This window comes from Athalia rosae, chromosome 7 (assembly GCF_917208135.1).
Source record: "Athalia rosae chromosome 7, iyAthRosa1.1, whole genome shotgun sequence".
Classification (NCBI taxonomy): domain Eukaryota; kingdom Metazoa; phylum Arthropoda; class Insecta; order Hymenoptera; family Athaliidae; genus Athalia; species Athalia rosae.
Genome location: NC_064032.1, coordinates 16,563,666 through 16,583,471, shown reverse-complemented (window position 1 = coordinate 16,583,471; position 19,806 = coordinate 16,563,666). Strand labels below are relative to the sequence as shown.

General features: G+C 39.5%; 1 protein-coding gene and 1 long non-coding RNA gene across 3 annotated transcripts; one reads left to right on the top strand and one right to left on the bottom strand.

The window, feature by feature from the left end:
- Positions 1-669: 669 nt before the first annotated feature.
- Positions 670-14,005, top strand: LOC125501658. 2 transcript variants are annotated; one of them, XR_007279261.1, is made up of 7 exons: positions 670-1,630; positions 5,217-5,377; positions 5,455-5,705; positions 5,776-5,895; positions 10,770-10,930; positions 11,008-11,258; positions 11,329-11,459. XR_007279261.1 is itself a non-coding variant. In XM_048657964.1 (3 exons), the coding sequence occupies exons 1-3, from the start codon at positions 11,144-11,146 to the stop codon at positions 13,878-13,880; spliced, it is 435 nt and encodes a 144-aa protein (XP_048513921.1). In that variant the 5' UTR covers positions 11,009-11,143; the 3' UTR covers positions 13,881-14,005. The 2 variants fall into 2 exon arrangements, 1 of the variants encoding a protein (XP_048513921.1); XM_048657964.1 differs by lacking the exons at positions 670-1,630; positions 5,217-5,377; positions 5,455-5,705; positions 5,776-5,895; positions 10,770-10,930 and adding an exon at positions 13,677-14,005 and having other exon boundaries at positions 11,009-11,258; positions 11,329-11,444.
- On the bottom strand, positions 5,051-5,579 carry LOC125501659. The gene is made up of 3 exons (XR_007279262.1): positions 5,438-5,579; positions 5,200-5,368; positions 5,051-5,103 (listed from the first exon to the last, which is right to left on the bottom strand). It is a non-coding gene; the product is annotated as an uncharacterized LOC125501659 (long non-coding RNA).
- Positions 14,006-19,806: the final 5,801 nt, after the last annotated feature.

Sequence of the window (19,806 nt, the reverse complement as noted above, 5' to 3'; positions counted from 1 at the left end):
TTTGAAACAAAATCTTGTATCCCACAAGTTTTTTGCAAATGCAAAAATATAATAAAGTAAATTCATTGCATACGAGCGTTAGTGCAGTAAAGGAAGGCAAAATATGCGTTCTCCGAGGGTGTCGTTTTCAAAGAATAATAATAGCAGTAAAAGAAAAATAATCAAAAAATCGGAGGACATCAAAAGCACCGCAATATTTTCATCGCATTAACGGGGTAAAGTATTAGCCAATAATGTCGGCGCCTATAGTGGCGTGTCCAACGTCGACTTACCCAGCTGTTGCTGTAAAAGCAACACCTTGTTCACCTCAGCTCATATCCCTACACAACTCGTTTAAGGTAGAAGATGGGGAAGAGAATTATGAATGCAAAGGAGAACCTCAAACAAAAATAAACAAACTGAAGACCAAAAAAATAAAGAAGACTCGTTTACTTTGGATAATTTGCATACCATATCTTGCAGCCAACGAGGAACGTATGCATATAACTAGGTACAATTTAACCGGCTAATTAAACAGGTACCGAACGTATTTTAATTACGACATGGCAAGGATCTTCAATATTATTACTCGAGGTGCCGGCGTGCGACTTTCCAACCACACAGGGCTCATCTTCTTCATCATCATCATCGTATCTCTACCAATTGAATTACCCTTAGTACACGGTAAGGCTATACCTCATCAATTATAAATTTTATTAGCGTTATCGTTATTTTTACTTACACCGTAAGGAGTCTCGATTAATAACAATTAATCTTACAATATTTTCGCATCGATATTTTCGTTTTATTTCTATTCCACAAACAGGGAATTTTTTTATCTGTGTACACTTAGGTGAGAGCATTATAATATTGGCAAATTGCCGTATACGCAATACATCTATATAAAGTAACTAACTAAGAGAATCCATGAACGTATATATTTATTTGTATGTACGTAAGACTTATTATATATAAATACCTACATACCTATGTACGTGCGTAAAACGCGGTATACAAGAGATGCGGCTAAGAAACTTTGCGCTTAATTGCCCCCTGCACGTTCATTCCTCGATCCTTGACTTGATGCATGCGATTTTATACTTGTATGTAATACGTACGTATGTACCAGTTCTCTATGTACTCGTGGCGATTATTATACCTACAACCATATACCTAAGCATGTATACCTATATGTATGATACGTACGATAATTCAAAGATTCGCGATCTCGTGGAACTCGTGCAACTCGTGCACGCGAGTTATCATATTTGAATACATAGCGGACGGCGTGAACCATAGTTATGGAGATATTTTGATAACATTAATTATCTTATTAGAAAATAGATGGGTGAATGAATAAAATTACGTTCGTACGGTGTACAATTTACCGGTATATAACTAATTGATTAGGTAATTATTGAGCAATTGGTATATGTATATTTTTTTCTTCCTTTCTCAGGATATACCTAGGACATCAATCGTCGTGTACGGGGCGAATATTATAATTTATCTTTTGATATCAAATACTGTAACACCGCGGTGGTAGACATGTGTTCTAATAATTTCACTGACGTGAATTTACGTTGTAATTATACCATATACGCAAGAAAATGCAAGGCATCAAACCGTCACTCTACATACATCCAACTCGGTATGTCGAATAGAATAATTATATACTATAGTACCTAATTGAAATTGCACCTGTAACAAGCCACGGTATATTTTCCACGTAGATTTCACGTACCATGTATGAAAAACGTAAAAGTGCCATACGATCAATTTTAAAGAATAAAAATTGATTGTATGGCATTTTTCTTATGTATTTTGACCTCAGGAATATATATATTAAACCCAATTGAAACAATGATTGATTTTTTGCTCAAAAATCGAATTTTTTCTTGGTTCTTCAAGAGTAATCTAACATATAATCAGTTTAGAAATCCAAATTTGAAAGCCAGAATCATCTACTCATGCAATCGATCGAGTAATCATCAATTATTCGCTGTTCGAAGCAGAATAATTATAAGACATCGATTGGTTTTAGTCGTAGACCCACATAGATTCGTCGCAATCCATGCATAGGCCGAAATATTCGAGTTTCTGAATTCACCAGCAAACCCAAGCTTAGCTAGAGTCAGAGGTAGCCACGGGCGCGCGGTTTGTTTTGAGGCGTCACCTCTGCTCAGCCCTGAAGGTGACGTCTCACAACAAAGTGCTACCCTGCTGGCTACGCTGACTCCAGCACAGCTCGGACTCCCTCGTAGAACGAGAAATTCGAATATTTCGACCCATGTACGGATTGCGACGAATCACAGTGCGTCTACGACTAAAAATAATCGATATGTCTTATAATTATTCTTCTCTCAACAGCGAATAATTAATGATTATGTGATCGAATGCATGAGTAGATGATTTTGGCTTTCAGATTTGGATTCCTGAGCTGATTATATGTGAGATTAAGCTTGAAGAACCAAAAAAAAATTCGATTTTCGACTTTTTCGGACAAAGGACGAGGTTTTTTGGGGATTTTTGACGGGTCTTGACGTGTTAGGGTGGTTTGTTCACGATTTTTGGCGGTTTTCGATCCAAAGGGGTGGTTCATTGGCGATTTTTTGCTTCTTCTGGAAGAGAGGCAAGGTTTTTTGGCGATCATTGACGATTTTCGACCGGAAGATAAGGTTTTCTGGCGATTTTCGGCTTTTCCTACCGGCAGGGCCAGTTTTGAGGTGATATTTTTTCTCAGATTTGGAGCCCGGAAATCCGACTGTGCTCGCGAGAATATTTTGCTCGATTAAATAATCGAGTAAACGCAAATTTTTCACTTAAATGAGCAGAGAAATTGAAATATCTCTGTAGCTTTGAGTCGGAAAAAAATCGGAAAAAATCGCAAAAAATCAGAAAAAAATCGGGAATTAATGTAGGATGACGTACCTTCGGTTCTGGATCACAGGGAACCTCCAGGAAGGCCGGAAAATGCAGTAATTGGCGGATCAATTGAAAAATTGACTCAAAATCGAAAAGAAATCAGGAAAGGAAGGAAGAAATAGAAAATATTCGGTCAACATCTGGAAACAAGTCTAAGGTCGTGTTACTCTAGCTGCAGGGCGTCAAAAACTCACAGGACATGAAGGAAGTCCACCAATTCGTTAAAAATTAGATAAAACTTGAGAAAGATTCAGGAGAAGAGGGGAAAATAATAAATAATGATGACGGAGCAGTAGTTGTATGTATTTTGATCTTGAAAACAAGAATCTTATTACATAATTGAACAACAACTAGGAGCTATCAAGGTATTACAATTTTTTGACTTCTCAAAGCAGTAGAGTACAGCAGTCAATCAATTTAAACAGAGGATTAGTATTAACATCGTTTCTGGGCCCTCAACACGTAGAAGTGCCAAAACTTCAGGAACTAGACTTCATTATTGACTCGTATATCGATAAACGACCAGAGTCTCACAGATACTGCAATCTTGCTAACACAATACAGGATGCGTTTCGAATGTTTCAAAATACCTTATTCTAATACATTTCGAACTTAAGAACATAAATCCGACGAATTAAGTGAGCCACGACTCAAAGCTACAGAGATATTTCAATTTCTCTGCTCATTACAGTGAAAAATTTGCGATTACGATTTGGGAGGAGAAAAATTATAAGACATATCGAGTGGTTTTAGTCGTAGACCCACTTTGATTCGTCGCGATCCATGCATGCGTCGGAATATTCGAATTTCTCGGTCTACAAGGGACCTAAACTGGAGTCAGCGTAGCCAGCAGCTAGCGTTTTGTTGTGAGACCTCACCTTCAAAGCTGAGCAGAGGTCACGCCCCACAACATACCGCGCGCCCGTGGCTACCTGACTCCAGTTTGGTCCCCTTGTAGACCGAGAAATTCGAATATTTCGGCCTATGCATGGATTGCGACGAATCTATGTGGGTCTACGACTAAAACCAATCGATGTCTTATAATTATTCTGCTTCGAACAGCGAATAATTGATGATTACTCGATCGATTGCATGAGTAGATGATTTTGGCTTTTAAATTTGGATTCCTGAACTGATTATACGTGAGATTACCCTTGAGAAGCCAAAAAAAAATTCGATTTTTTAGCAAAAAATTAATCATTGTTTTGATTGGGTTTAATATGCTTTTCTTACGTATTTTGATCTCAGGAATCCGAATCTGAAAGAAAAATTGGTTTTTCAGTCTATATTGATGTAATTTGAGTTCAGGAATCCGAATCTGGAACAAAGATTGATCTATCTCAAAAAATGACCGAGTTATCCCCATTTTTTCGCATTTTTTTTCAAAAATTTGAGGATATCTATAAGGGGAAAAATCGTAGCTCAAATTGGCCAACGGATCCGTGTTCCTGAGGTCAAAATACATAAGAAAAATGCCATACAATCAATTTTTATTCTTTAAAATTGATCGTATGGCACTTTTCTTATGTATTTTGACCTCAGGAATATATATATTAAACCCAATTAAAACAATGATTTATTTTTTGCTCAAAAATCGAATTTTTTTTTTGGTTCTTCAAGAGTAATCTCACATATAATGTGCTCCGAAATCCAAATTTGAAAGCCAAAATATTCTACTCATGCAATCGATCGAGTAATCATCAATTATTCGCTGTTTGAAGCAGAATAATTATAAGAAATCGATTGGTTTTAGTCGTAGACCCACATAGATTCGTCGCAATCCATGCATAGGCCGAAATATTCGAATTTCTGAATTCACCAGCAAACCCAAGCTTAGCTAGAGTCAGAGGTAGCCACGGGCGCGCGGTTTGTTTTGAGGCGTCACCTCTGCTCAGCCCTGAAGGTGACGTCTCACAACAAAGTGCTACCCTGCTGGCTACGCTGACTCGAGCACAGCTCGGACTCCCTCGTAGACCGAGAAATTCGAATATTTCGACCCATGCATGGATTGCGACGAATCACAGTGCGTCTACGACTAAAAATAATCGATATGTCTTATAATTTTTGTGCTCCCAACAGCGAATAATTGATGAATAATTAGCTTATTAATCGACCGGTCGTTAGATAAATTGGACTTGAATTTGTCGAGTCAATTGTGCCACGACCCGAAACCATCGGAATATCTTGATATTGCTACGTCTGCAACAAACGATTGGCTTATTAATCGACCGGTCGTTGGATAAATTAAATTAGGAAGCAGTTGTGGATTCTCAAACTCAAAATACATGACGATACCTATATTACGGCTTCAGGAAAACGAGCGTGTCGACTGGACCGAGCAATTCCTGATACTCGTCGAGAGATCTCCATTTTTCCGTTCGGAAATGCGACAAAATGGACAACACGTGCGAAGTTCTGTCAAAGAGCAGCATCGCAAATCGGACGGAGAACCCCAACGATTTTTCTGAAACAAGTACAAGTATTAAAATGTTTATAGATTACCGGATGCTGGAGGAACCAGAAACTAACAAACCTGCATTTTTCATTTAGACGCTGTATCCATATTAGAATAAGACTGACACGTAACTTCGCAGTTGCTTGGATTTATTGTCCAGGCCCGAAAATTGCAAATACCTGAAGACTGTAGCCTCTGATCCTCTGGGTTTTTTCCGTGTCGAGACCAAGAATGCAATTACCTGGACAAAGGAGTAAATTCAATGACATGTCATCATTAGTATTCGTCAACATCAGGGTTGTGTTCAACTTCGATTTAAAGAACATGCTCCGATGGAACGTCAAGGGTGTGTCACGAGTTTTTGATCAGTAAGTTATCAGATCTGATACCGACCGATGACGATGAATTGTTCGTAGGAAATATACCCTATGCGGATTCGCCGACCGATATCCATGGACCGACCGATGACGATGAATTGTTCGTAGCTAATTTACCCTATGCGGAGTTGCCGACCGATGACGATAAATTGTTCGTAGGTAACTTACCCCATGTGGACTTGCGCTGAAATCAGTTTTTGAAAAGTCCATCAGATGGCACTAGTTTTTGTAGTTCACGAAAATTCCGCGACTTAGCGCTAGCTGTATCGGCGAGTGCGCAGACGTGACCAACAGCGGTGAAATTCAAACATAACATATCCCCGAAATAAAGAATCCCCAAAAAACCTCGCCCTTTGTCCGAAAAAAGTCGAAAATCGAATTTTTTTTCGGTTTTTTGAGCTTCATCTTATATATAATCAGCTCAGGGGTCCAAGTTTAAAAGCCAAAATCATCTACTCATGCAATCGATCGAGTCATCATCAATTATTCGCTGTTCGAAGCAGAATAATTATAAGACATCGATTGGTTTTAGTCGTAGACCCACTTTGATTCGTCGCAATCCATGCATGGGTCGAAATATTCGAATTTCTCGGTCTACAAGGGACCTAAACTGGAGTCAGCGTAGCCAGCAGCTAGCGTTTTGTTGTGAGACGTCACCTTCGGGGCTGAGCAGAGGTCACGCCCCACAACATACCGCGCGCCCGTGGCTACCTGATTCCAGCTGAGCTTTGGCTCCCTCGTAGACCAAGAAATTCAAATATTTCGACCCATGCACGAATTGCGACGAATCAAAGTGGGTCTACGACTGAAACCAATCGATGTCTTATAATTATTCTGCTTCGAACAGCGAATAATTGATGATTACTCGATCGATTGCATGAGTAGATGATTCTGGCTTTCAAATTTGGATTTCTAAACTGATTATATGTTAGATTACTCTTGAAGAACCAAGAAAAAATTCGATTTTTGAGCAAAAAAAAAAATCTTTTTTTTAATTGGGTCAATCATGCTTTTCTCACGTATTTTGCACTAAGAACTCCGAATTTGCAAGAGATATGGATCTATCTCTGGAATTGACCAAGTTATCGCCAATTCTCAGCTTTTTGGGGTCAAAAATGAAAAATCGATTTTTTAGACTATCGTAATGTAATTTGAGTTGAGGAATCCGAATCCGGAGGAAAATTTGATTTATCTTCAAAAATAACTGAGTTATCCTCATTTTTTTTGCATTTTTCGGTACAAATTTGAGGATATCTCGAAGGGAAAAAATCGTAGCTTAATTCGGACAATGAATTCGTGTTTCTGAGGTCGAAATATATACAAAAGAATGCCATACCATCCCATTCAGACGATCAAAAATTTTAGTCGAAATTTGAAAAAATCGCAAGGGGTACCACTTGAAAAAATCTCGGATTTTGGCCAAAAGCTTTGATTTCTTGAGAATTGAAAGTATGGCGCTTTTTTTCATGAATTTTGACCTCAGGAACACGAATCCGTTGTCAAAATTAGGCGGCGATTCTTTCCCTCCGAGATATCCTCTAATTGATGCCAAAAAACGCACAAAAATGCGGACAATTCAGTCAATTTGAGAGATAGTTCAATTTTCCTCCCAGATTCGGATTCCTGAAATCAAAATACGTGAGACAAGCATGATGAACCCAATTCAAGACAATGATTCATGTTTTTCTCAGCAATCGAATTTTTTTTTTGGTTCTTCGAGAGTTATCTCACATAAAATCAGCTCAGGAATCCAAATCTGAAAGCCAGAATCATCTACTCATGCAATCGATCGAGTAATCATCAATTATTCGGTATTGGGAGCAGAAAAATTATAAGACATATTGAGTGGTTCTAGTCGTAGACCCACTTTGATTTTTGGCAATCCATGCATGCGTCGAAATATTCGAATTTCCGAATTCACCAGCAAACCCAAGCTTAGCTAGAGTCAGGTAGCCACGTGCGCGCGGTTTGTTTTGAGGCGTCACCTCTGCTTAGCCCTGAAGGTGACGTCTCACAACAACGTGCTACCCTGCTGGCTACGCTGACTCCAGCACAGCTCGGGCTCCCTCGTAGACCGAGAAGTTCGAATATTTCGACTCAACGAATCAAAGTGGGTCTACGACTAAAACCACTCGATATGTCTTATAATTATTCTTCTCTCAACAGCGGATAATTAATGATTATTTGATCGAATGCATGAGTAGATGATTTTAGCTTTCAGATTTGGATTCCTGAGCTGATTATATGTGAGATTAAGCTTGAAGAACCGAAAAAAAATTCGATTTTCGACTTTTTCGGACAAAGGACGAGGTTTTTTGGGGATTTTTGACGGGTCTTGACGTGTTAGGGTGGTTTGTTCACGATTTTTGGCGGTTTTCGATCCAAAGGGGTGGTTCATTGGCGATTTTTTGCTTCTTCTGGAAGAGAGGCAAGGTTTTTTGGCGATCATTGACGATTTACGACCGGAAGATAAGGTTTTCTGGCGATTTTCGGCTTTTCCTACCGGCAGGGCCAGTTTTGAGGTGATATTTTTTCTCAGATTTGGAGCCCGGAAATCCGACTGTGCTCGCGAAAATATTTTGCTCGATTAAATAATCGAGTAAACGCAAATTTTTCACTCAAATGAGCAGAGAAATTGAAATATCTCTGTAGCTTTGAGTCGGAAAAAAATCGGAAAAAATCGCAAAAAATCAGAAAAAAATCGGGAATTAATGTAGGATGACGTACCTTCGGTTCTGGATCACAGGGAACCTCCAGGAAGGCCGGAAAATGCAGTAATTGGCGGATCAATTGAAAAATTGACTCAAAATCGAAAAGAAATCAGGAAAGGAAGGAAGAAATAGAAAATATTCGGTCAACATCTGGAAACAAGTCTAAGGTCGTGTTACTCTAGCTGCAGGGCGTCAAAAACTCACAGGACATGAAGGAAGTCCACCAATTCGTTAAAAATTAGATAAAACTTGAGAAAGATTCAGGAGAAGAGGGGAAAATAATAAATAATGATGACGGAGCAGTAGTTGTATGTATTTTGATCTTGAAAACAAGAATCTTATTACATAATTGAACAACAACTAGGAGCTATCAAGGTATTACAATTTTTTGACTTCTCAAAGCAGTAGAGTACAGCAGTCAATCAATTTAAACAGAGGATTAGTATTAACATCGTTTCTGGGCCCTCAACACGTAGAAGTGCCAAAACTTCAGGAACTAGACTTCATTATTGACTCGTATATCGATAAACGACCAGAGTCTCACAGATACTGCAATCTTGCTAACACAATACAGGATGCGTTTCGAATGTTTCAAAATACCTTATTCTAATACATTTCGAACTTAAGAACATAAATCCGACGAATTAAGTGAGCCACGACTCAAAGCTACAGAGATATTTCAATTTCTCTGCTCATTACAGTGAAAAATTTGCGATTACGATTTGGGAGGAGAAAAATTATAAGACATATCGAGTGGTTTTAGTCGTAGACCCACTTTGATTCGTCGCGATCCATGCATGCGTCGGAATATTCGAATTTCTCGGTCTACAAGGGACCTAAACTGGAGTCAGCGTAGCCAGCAGCTAGCGTTTTGTTGTGAGACCTCACCTTCAAAGCTGAGCAGAGGTCACGCCCCACAACATACCGCGCGCCCGTGGCTACCTGACTCCAGTTTGGTCCCCTTGTAGACCGAGAAATTCGAATATTTCGGCCTATGCATGGATTGCGACGAATCTATGTGGGTCTACGACTAAAACCAATCGATGTCTTATAATTATTCTGCTTCGAACAGCGAATAATTGATGATTACTCGATCGATTGCATGAGTAGATGATTTTGGCTTTTAAATTTGGATTCCTGAACTGATTATACGTGAGATTACCCTTGAGAAGCCAAAAAAAAATTCGATTTTTTAGCAAAAAATTAATCATTGTTTTGATTGGGTTTAATATGCTTTTCTTACGTATTTTGATCTCAGGAATCCGAATCTGAAAGAAAAATTGGTTTTTCAGTCTATATTGATGTAATTTGAGTTCAGGAATCCGAATCTGGAACAAAGATTGATCTATCTCAAAAAATGACCGAGTTATCCCCATTTTTTCGCATTTTTTTTCAAAAATTTGAGGATATCTATAAGGGGAAAAATCGTAGCTCAAATTGGCCAACGGATCCGTGTTCCTGAGGTCAAAATACATAAGAAAAATGCCATACAATCAATTTTTATTCTTTAAAATTGATCGTATGGCACTTTTCTTATGTATTTTGACCTCAGGAATATATATATTAAACCCAATTAAAACAATGATTTATTTTTTGCTCAAAAATCGAATTTTTTTTTTGGTTCTTCAAGAGTAATCTCACATATAATGTGCTCCGAAATCCAAATTTGAAAGCCAAAATATTCTACTCATGCAATCGATCGAGTAATCATCAATTATTCGCTGTTTGAAGCAGAATAATTATAAGAAATCGATTGGTTTTAGTCGTAGACCCACATAGATTCGTCGCAATCCATGCATAGGCCGAAATATTCGAATTTCTGAATTCACCAGCAAACCCAAGCTTAGCTAGAGTCAGAGGTAGCCACGGGCGCGCGGTTTGTTTTGAGGCGTCACCTCTGCTCAGCCCTGAAGGTGACGTCTCACAACAAAGTGCTACCCTGCTGGCTACGCTGACTCGAGCACAGCTCGGACTCCCTCGTAGACCGAGAAATTCGAATATTTCGACCCATGCATGGATTGCGACGAATCACAGTGCGTCTACGACTAAAAATAATCGATATGTCTTATAATTTTTGTGCTCCCAACAGCGAATAATTGATGAATAATTAGCTTATTAATCGACCGGTCGTTAGATAAATTGGACTTGAATTTGTCGAGTCAATTGTGCCACGACCCGAAACCATCGGAATATCTTGATATTGCTACGTCTGCAACAAACGATTGGCTTATTAATCGACCGGTCGTTGGATAAATTAAATTAGGAAGCAGTTGTGGATTCTCAAACTCAAAATACATGACGATACCTATATTACGGCTTCAGGAAAACGAGCGTGTCGACTGGACCGAGCAATTCCTGATACTCGTCGAGAGATCTCCATTTTTCCGTTCGGAAATGCGACAAAATGGACAACACGTGCGAAGTTCTGTCAAAGAGCAGCATCGCAAATCGGACGGAGAACCCCAACGATTTTTCTGAAACAAGTACAAGTATTAAAATGTTTATAGATTACCGGATGCTGGAGGAACCAGAAACTAACAAACCTGCATTTTTCATTTAGACGCTGTATCCATATTAGAATAAGACTGACACGTAACTTCGCAGTTGCTTGGATTTATTGTCCAGGCCCGAAAATTGCAAATACCTGAAGACTGTAGCCTCTGATCCTCTGGGTTTTTTCCGTGTCGAGACCAAGAATGCAATTACCTGGACAAAGGAGTAAATTCAATGACATGTCATCATTAGTATTCGTCAACATCAGGGTTGTGTTCAACTTCGATTTAAAGAACATGCTCCGATGGAACGTCAAGGGTGTGTCACGAGTTTTTGATCAGTAAGTTATCAGATCTGATACCGACCGATGACGATGAATTGTTCGTAGGAAATATACCCTATGCGGATTCGCCGACCGATATCCATGGACCGACCGATGACGATGAATTGTTCGTAGCTAATTTACCCTATGCGGAGTTGCCGACCGATGACGATAAATTGTTCGTAGGTAACTTACCCCATGTGGACTTGCGCTGAAATCAGTTTTTGAAAAGTCCATCAGATGGCACTAGTTTTTGTAGTTCACGAAAATTCCGCGACTTAGCGCTAGCTGTATCGGCGAGTGCGCAGACGTGACCAACAGCGGTGAAATTCAAACATAACATATCCCCGAAATAAAGAATCCCCAAAAAACCTCGCCCTTTGTCCGAAAAAAGTCGAAAATCGAATTTTTTTTCGGTTTTTTGAGCTTCATCTTATATATAATCAGCTCAGGGGTCCAAGTTTAAAAGCCAAAATCATCTACTCATGCAATCGATCGAGTCATCATCAATTATTCGCTGTTCGAAGCAGAATAATTATAAGACATCGATTGGTTTTAGTCGTAGACCCACTTTGATTCGTCGCGATCCATGCATGGGTCGAAATATTCGAATTTCTCGGTCTACAAGGGACCTAAACTGGAGTCAGCGTAGCCAGCAGCTAGCGTTTTGTTGTGAGACGTCACCTTCGGGGCTGAGCAGAGGTCACGCCCCACAACATACCGCGCGCCCGTGGCTACCTGATTCCAGCTGAGCTTTGGCTCCCTCGTAGACCAAGAAATTCAAATATTTCGACCCATGCACGAATTGCGACGAATCAAAGTGGGTCTACGACTGAAACCAATCGATGTCTTATAATTATTCTGCTTCGAACAGCGAATAATTGATGATTACTCGATCGATTGCATGAGTAGATGATTCTGGCTTTCAAATTTGGATTTCTAAACTGATTATATGTTAGATTACTCTTGAAGAACCAAGAAAAAATTCGATTTTTGAGCAAAAAAAAAAATCTTTTTTTTAATTGGGTCAATCATGCTTTTCTCACGTATTTTGCACTAAGAACTCCGAATTTGCAAGAGATATGGATCTATCTCTGGAATTGACCAAGTTATCGCCAATTCTCAGCTTTTTGGGGTCAAAAATGAAAAATCGATTTTTTAGACTATCGTAATGTAATTTGAGTTGAGGAATCCGAATCCGGAGGAAAATTTGATTTATCTTCAAAAATAACTGAGTTATCCTCATTTTTTTTGCATTTTTCGGTACAAATTTGAGGATATCTCGAAGGGAAAAAATCGTAGCTTAATTCGGACAATGAATTCGTGTTTCTGAGGTCGAAATATATACAAAAGAATGCCATACCATCCCATTCAGACGATCAAAAATTTTAGTCGAAATTTGAAAAAATCGCAAGGGGTACCTCTTGAAAAAATCTCGGATTTTGGCCAAAAGCTTTGATTTCTTGAGAATTGAAAGTATGGCGCTTTTTTTCATGAATTTTGACCTCAGGAACACGAATCCGTTGTCAAAATTAGGCGGCGATTCTTTCCCTCCGAGATATCCTCTAATTGATGCCAAAAAACGCACAAAAATGCGGACAATTCAGTCAATTTGAGAGATAGTTCAATTTTCCTCCCAGATTCGGATTCCTGAAATCAAAATACGTGAGACAAGCATGATGAACCCAATTCAAGACAATGATTCATGTTTTTCTCAGCAATCGAATTTTTTTTTTGGTTCTTCGAGAGTTATCTCACATAAAATCAGCTCAGGAATCCAAATCTGAAAGCCAGAATCATCTACTCATGCAATCGATCGAGTAATCATCAATTATTCGGTATTGGGAGCAGAAAAATTATAAGACATATTGAGTGGTTCTAGTCGTAGACCCACTTTGATTTTTGGCAATCCATGCATGCGTCGAAATATTCGAATTTCCGAATTCACCAGCAAACCCAAGCTTAGCTAGAGTCAGGTAGCCACGTGCGCGCGGTTTGTTTTGAGGCGTCACCTCTGCTTAGCCCTGAAGGTGACGTCTCACAACAACGTGCTACCCTGCTGGCTACGCTGACTCCAGCACAGCTCGGGCTCCCTCGTAGACCGAGAAGTTCGAATATTTCGACTCAACGAATCAAAGTGGGTCTACGACTAAAACCACTCGATATGTCTTATAATTATTCTTCTCTCAACAGCGGATAATTAATGATTATTTGATCGAATGCATGAGTAGATGATTTTAGCTTTCAGATTTGGATTCCTGAGCTGATTATATGTGAGATTAAGCTTGAAGAACCGAAAAAAAATTCGATTTTCGACTTTTTCGGACAAAGGACGAGGTTTTTTGGGGATTTTTGACGGGTCTTGACGTGTTAGGGTGGTTTGTTCACGATTTTTGGCGGTTTTCGATCCAAAGGGGTGGTTCATTGGCGATTTTTTGCTTCTTCTGGAAGAGAGGCAAGGTTTTTTGGCGATCATTGACGATTTACGACCGGAAGATAAGGTTTTCTGGCGATTTTCGGCTTTTCCTACCGGCAGGGCCAGTTTTGAGGTGATATTTTTTCTCAGATTTGGAGCCCGGAAATCCGACTGTGCTCGCGAGAATATTTTGCTCGATTAAATAATCGAGTAAACGCAAATTTTTCACTTAAATGAGCAGAGAAATTGAAATATCTCTGTAGCTTTGAGTCGGAAAAAAATCGGAAAAAATCGCAAAAAATCAGAAAAAAATCGGGAATTAATGTAGGATGACGTACCTTCGGTTCTGGATCACAGGGAACCTCCAGGAAGGCCGGAAAATGCAGTAATTGGCGGATCAATTGAAAAATTGACTCAAAATCGAAATAAAATCAGAAAATGCAGGAAGAAATAGAAAATATTCGGTCAACATCTGGAAACAAGTCTAAGGTCGTGTTACTCTAGCTGCGGGGCGTCAAAAACCCACAGGACATGAAGGAAGTCCACTAATTCGTTAAAAATTAGATAAAACTTGAGAAAGATTCAGGAGAAGAGGGAAAAATAATAAATAATGATGACGGAGCAGTAGTTGTATGTACTTTGATCTTGAATACTAGAATCTGATTACATAATTGAACAACGACTAAGAGCTATCAAGGTTTTACAATTTTTTGACTCCTCAAAGCAGTAGAGTACAGCAGTCAATTAATTTAAACAGAGGATTAGTATTTCCATCGTTTCTGAGCCTCAAATATCTGGAAAAGCCGGAACTTGAGGAACTAGAGTTCATTATTGACTCTGAAATCAATAGAAGCAAAGACCAGAGTCTCAGCGATTCTGCAGTCTTGCTAGCATGATACAGCATATGTTTCAAATGTTTTAAACTAACTTATTCCGAGATCTTCGAACTTGAGAACATAAATCCGTCGAATTAAGCGAGCCACGACTTAAAGCTACAGAGTTAATTAAATTTCTCTGCTCATTACAGTGGAGAGTTTGCTATCACTCGGTCAATTCGATAAGCAAGACATTTTGGCGAGCGCAGTCGGATTTCTGGGCTCAAAATGAGTAAGAAACCAAAGCGCAGAATATCAATCGTACTTTCTCGACCCGAAGGAGCTGTATTCTTCGCTTTCCAAATGTCCGAAACAATCTTATTTTCATGTAGTTTGTTTGCAGCGACTCAGATCCGTCGACTCAATCAAGACACAACTCGGAACCATCGACATATCTTGATAATTCTACGTTCTGCAACAAAGAATCAGCTTATTAATCGACCGGTCGTTGGATAAATTGAATTAAGTAGCAGCTGTGGATTCTCAAACACAAAATAAATGACGATACCTATATTACGGCCTCAGAAACACGAGCGTGTCGACTGGACCGAGCAATTCCGGATACTCGTCGAGAGATCTCCATTTTTTCGCTCGGAAATGCGAAAAAATGGCCATAGCGTGCAAAGTTCAGTCAAAGAACAGCATTTGTTCCTGAAACAAGTATGAATATTCCAATGTTCATAGATTTCCACATGCTGGAGCAAACAGAAGCCGACAAACCTGCATTTTCCAACCAGACGTTGCATCTATATTCAAATAAATTTGACAAGTAGTTTCGCTGTTGCTTAAATCTATTGTCCATCCCAAAAATTGCATATGCCCGAAGACTGTCGCCTCTGATCCTCCGACTGTCTTCGATTTCGAGACCAAGAATGCAATTACCTGAATAAAGGAATATTTACAATTACATGTCATCATTAGTATTCGTAAACGTCAGGGTTGTGTTCGACTTTGATTTAGAGGCTATGCTCCGATGAAACGTCAAAGGTGTGTCACGAGTTCTTAATTAGTGAGTTTTTAGCAATTGTATCAATAGCAATACGTTCTTTCACCGGACTGATGAAACTAGAAAGTATTATAATTGATCCAACCCATTGCGAACTGTCATCAATTCTCTCTTATTCTTCCAATTTCCTCATGAACTATTTAATCACCTTAGCTGCCAACAAACAGTGTCATCAATCACCTGGGAAATTCTGTATACCGATTCTTCTGAAACAAATATAGAACATTCCAATGTACAGAGATTTCCACATGCTGGAGCAAACAGAAGCCGACAAACCTGCATTTTCCAACAACCAGACGTTGCATCTATATTCAAATAAATTTGACAAGTAGTTTCGCTGTTGCCTGGTTCCATTGTCCAGCCTCAAAACTTGCAAATGTCTGAAGACTGTAGCCTCTGATCCTCTGACTGTTTTCCATCTCGAGACCAAGAGCGCAATTACCTGAATGAAGGAGTAATTGTAATGACATGTCATCATTAGTATTCGTCAACGTCAGGGTTGTGTTCGACTCGATTGAGAGGATATGCTCCGATGAAATGTCAAAGGTGTGTCACGAGTTTTTGATCAGTGAGTTCTTAGATCAGTGAGTTTTGACGCCATGTAGCTAGAGTAGCACGACCTTAGACTTGTTTCCAGATGTTGACCGGATATTTTCTATCTTTGCCTTTCTTTCCTGATTTCTTTTCGATTTTGAGTCAATTTTTCAATTGATCCGCCAATTACTGCATCTCCTGGCCTTCCTGGAGGTGTCCTATGATCCAGAACCGATGGGACGTCATCCTGGATTTATTTCCGATTTTTTCCCATTTTTTTCCGATTTTTTAAAATATGTTTGAATTTTAGCGCCGCTGGTCACGTGGCCGCACTCGCCGATACAGCTAGCGCCATGTGGCGGAATTACGTCGAACTAAAAAAAGATGGCGCCACCTGCGACTCGACCACGTGGTCGAGAAACGAGTGGGGCCCGTCACGAGGCTAGACGTTTCAGTAGTTCACGAAAAATCCGCCACATGGCGCTAGCTGTATCGGCGAGTTTTTAGTTCACCAAAAATCCGCCCATGGCGCTAGTGCGGTCACTTGACCAGACCACGTGACGTCAGAATCGCGGAAAAATTCAAACATAATTGAATATATCGGAAAAAATAGGAAAAATTCGCAAAAAATCAGAAAAAAATCGGGAATTAATGTAGGATGACGTACCTTTGGTTCTGGATCACAGGGAACCTCCAGGAAGGCCGAGAAATGCAGTCATTGACGGATCAATCAAAAAATTGACTAAAAATCGAAATAAAATCAGAAAATGCAGGAAGAAATAGAAAATATTCGGTCAACATCTGGAAACAAGTCTAAGGTCGTGTTACTCTAGCTGCGGGGCGTCAAAAACCCACAGGACATGAAGGAAGTCCACTAATTCGTTAAAAATTAGATAAAACTTGAGAAAGATTCAGGAGAAGAGGGAAAAATAATAAATAATGATGACGGGGCAGTAGTTGTATGTACTTTGATCTTGAAAACTAGAATCTGATTACATAATTGAACAACGACTAAGAGCTATCAAGGTTTTACAATTTTTTGACTCCTCAAAGCAGTAGAGTACAGCAGTCAATTAATTTAAACAGAGGATTAGTATTTCCATCGTTTCTGAGCCTCAAATATCTGGAAAAGCCGGAACTTGAGGAACTAGAGTTCATTATTGACTCTGAAATCAATAGAAGCAAAGACCAGAGTCTCAGCGATTCTGCAGTCTTGCTAGCATGATACAGCATATGTTTCAAATGTTTTAAACTAACTTATTCCGAGATCTTCGAACTTGAGAACATAAATCCGTCGAATTAAGCGAGCCACGACTTAAAGCTACAGAGTTAATTAAATTTCTCTGCTCATTACAGTGGAAAGTTTGCTATCACTCGGTCAATTCGATAAGCAAGACATTTTGGCGAGCGCAGTCGGATTTCTGGGCTCAAAATGAGTAAGAAACCAAAGCGCAGAATATCAATCGTACTTTCTCGACCCGAAGGAGCTGTATTCTTCGCTTTCCAAATGTCCGAAACAATCTTATTTTCATGTAGTTTGTTTGCAGCGACTCAGATCCGTCGACTCAATCAAGACACAACTCGGAACCATCGACATATCTTGATAATTCTACGTTCTGCAACAAAGAATCAGCTTATTAATCGACCGGTCGTTGGATAAATTGAATTAAGTAGCAGCTGTGGATTCTCAAACACAAAATAAATGACGATACCTATATTACGGCCTCAGAAACACGAGCGTGTCGACTGGACCGAGCAATTCCGGATACTCGTCGAGAGATCTCCATTTTTTCGCTCGGAAATGCGAAAAAATGGCCATAGCGTGCAAAGTTCAGTCAAAGAACAGCATTTGTTCCTGAAACAAGTATGAATATTCCAATGTTCATAGATTTCCACATGCTGGAGCAAACAGAAGCCGACAAACCTGCATTTTCCAACCAGACGTTGCATCTATATTCAAATAAATTTGACAAGTAGTTTCGCTGTTGCTTAAATCTATTGTCCATCCCAAAAATTGCATATGCCCGAAGACTGTCGCCTCTGATCCTCCGACTGTCTTCGATTTCGAGACCAAGAATGCAATTACCTGAATAAAGGAATATTTACAATTACATGTCATCATTAGTATTCGTAAACGTCAGGGTTGTGTTCGACTTTGATTTAGAGGCTATGCTCCGATGAAACGTCAAAGGTGTGTCACGAGTTCTTAATTAGTGAGTTTTTAGCAATTGTATCAATAGCAATACGTTCTTTCACCGGACTGATGAAACTAGAAAGTATTATAATTGATCCAACCCATTGCGAACTGTCATCAATTCTCTCTTATTCTTCCAATTTCCTCATGAACTATTTAATCACCTTAGCTGCCAACAAACAGTGTCATCAATCACCTGGGAAATTCTGTATACCGATTCTTCTGAAACAAATATAGAACATTCCAATGTACAGAGATTTCCACATGCTGGAGCAAACAGAAGCCGACAAACCTGCATTTTCCAACAACCAGACGTTGCATCTATATTCAAATAAATTTGACAAGTAGTTTCGCTGTTGCCTGGTTCCATTGTCCAGCCTCAAAACTTGCAAATGTCTGAAGACTGTAGCCTCTGATCCTCTGACTGTTTTCCATCTCGAGACCAAGAGCGCAATTACCTGAATGAAGGAGTAATTGTAATGACATGTCATCATTAGTATTCGTCAACGTCAGGGTTGTGTTCGACTCGATTGAGAGGATATGCTCCGATGAAATGTCAAAGGTGTGTCACGAGTTTTTGATCAGTGAGTTCTTAGATCAGTGAGTTTTGACGCCATGTAGCTAGAGTAGCACGACCTTAGACTTGTTTCCAGATGTTGACCGGATATTTTCTATCTTTGCCTTTCTTTCCTGATTTCTTTTCGATTTTGAGTCAATTTTTCAATTGATCCGCCAATTACTGCATCTCCTGGCCTTCCTGGAGGTGTCCTATGATCCAGAACCGATGGGACGTCATCCTGGATTTATTTCCGATTTTTTCCCATTTTTTTCCGATTTTTTAAAATATGTTTGAATTTTAGCGCCGCTGGTCACGTGGCCGCACTCGCCGATACAGCTAGCGCCATGTGGCGGAATTACGTCGAACTAAAAAAAGATGGCGCCACCTGCGACTCGACCACGTGGTCGAGAAACGAGTGGGGCCCGTCACGAGGCTAGACGTTTCAGTAGTTCACGAAAAATCCGCCACATGGCGCTAGCTGTATCGGCGAGTTTTTAGTTCACCAAAAATCCGCCCATGGCGCTAGTGCGGTCACTTGACCAGACCACGTGACGTCAGAATCGCGGAAAAATTCAAACATAATTGAATATATCGGAAAAAATAGGAAAAATTCGCAAAAAATCAGAAAAAAATCGGGAATTAATGTAGGATGACGTACCTTTGGTTCTGGATCACAGGGAACCTCCAGGAAGGCCGAGAAATGCAGTCATTGACGGATCAATCAAAAAATTGACTAAAAATCGAAATAAAATCAGAAAATGCAGGAAGAAATAGAAAATATTCGGTCAACATCTGGAAACAAGTCTAAGGTCGTGTTACTCTAGCTGCGGGGCGTCAAAAACCCACAGGACATGAAGGAAGTCCACTAATTCGTTAAAAATTAGATAAAACTTGAGAAAGATTCAGGAGAAGAGGGAAAAATAATAAATAATGATGACGGGGCAGTAGTTGTATGTACTT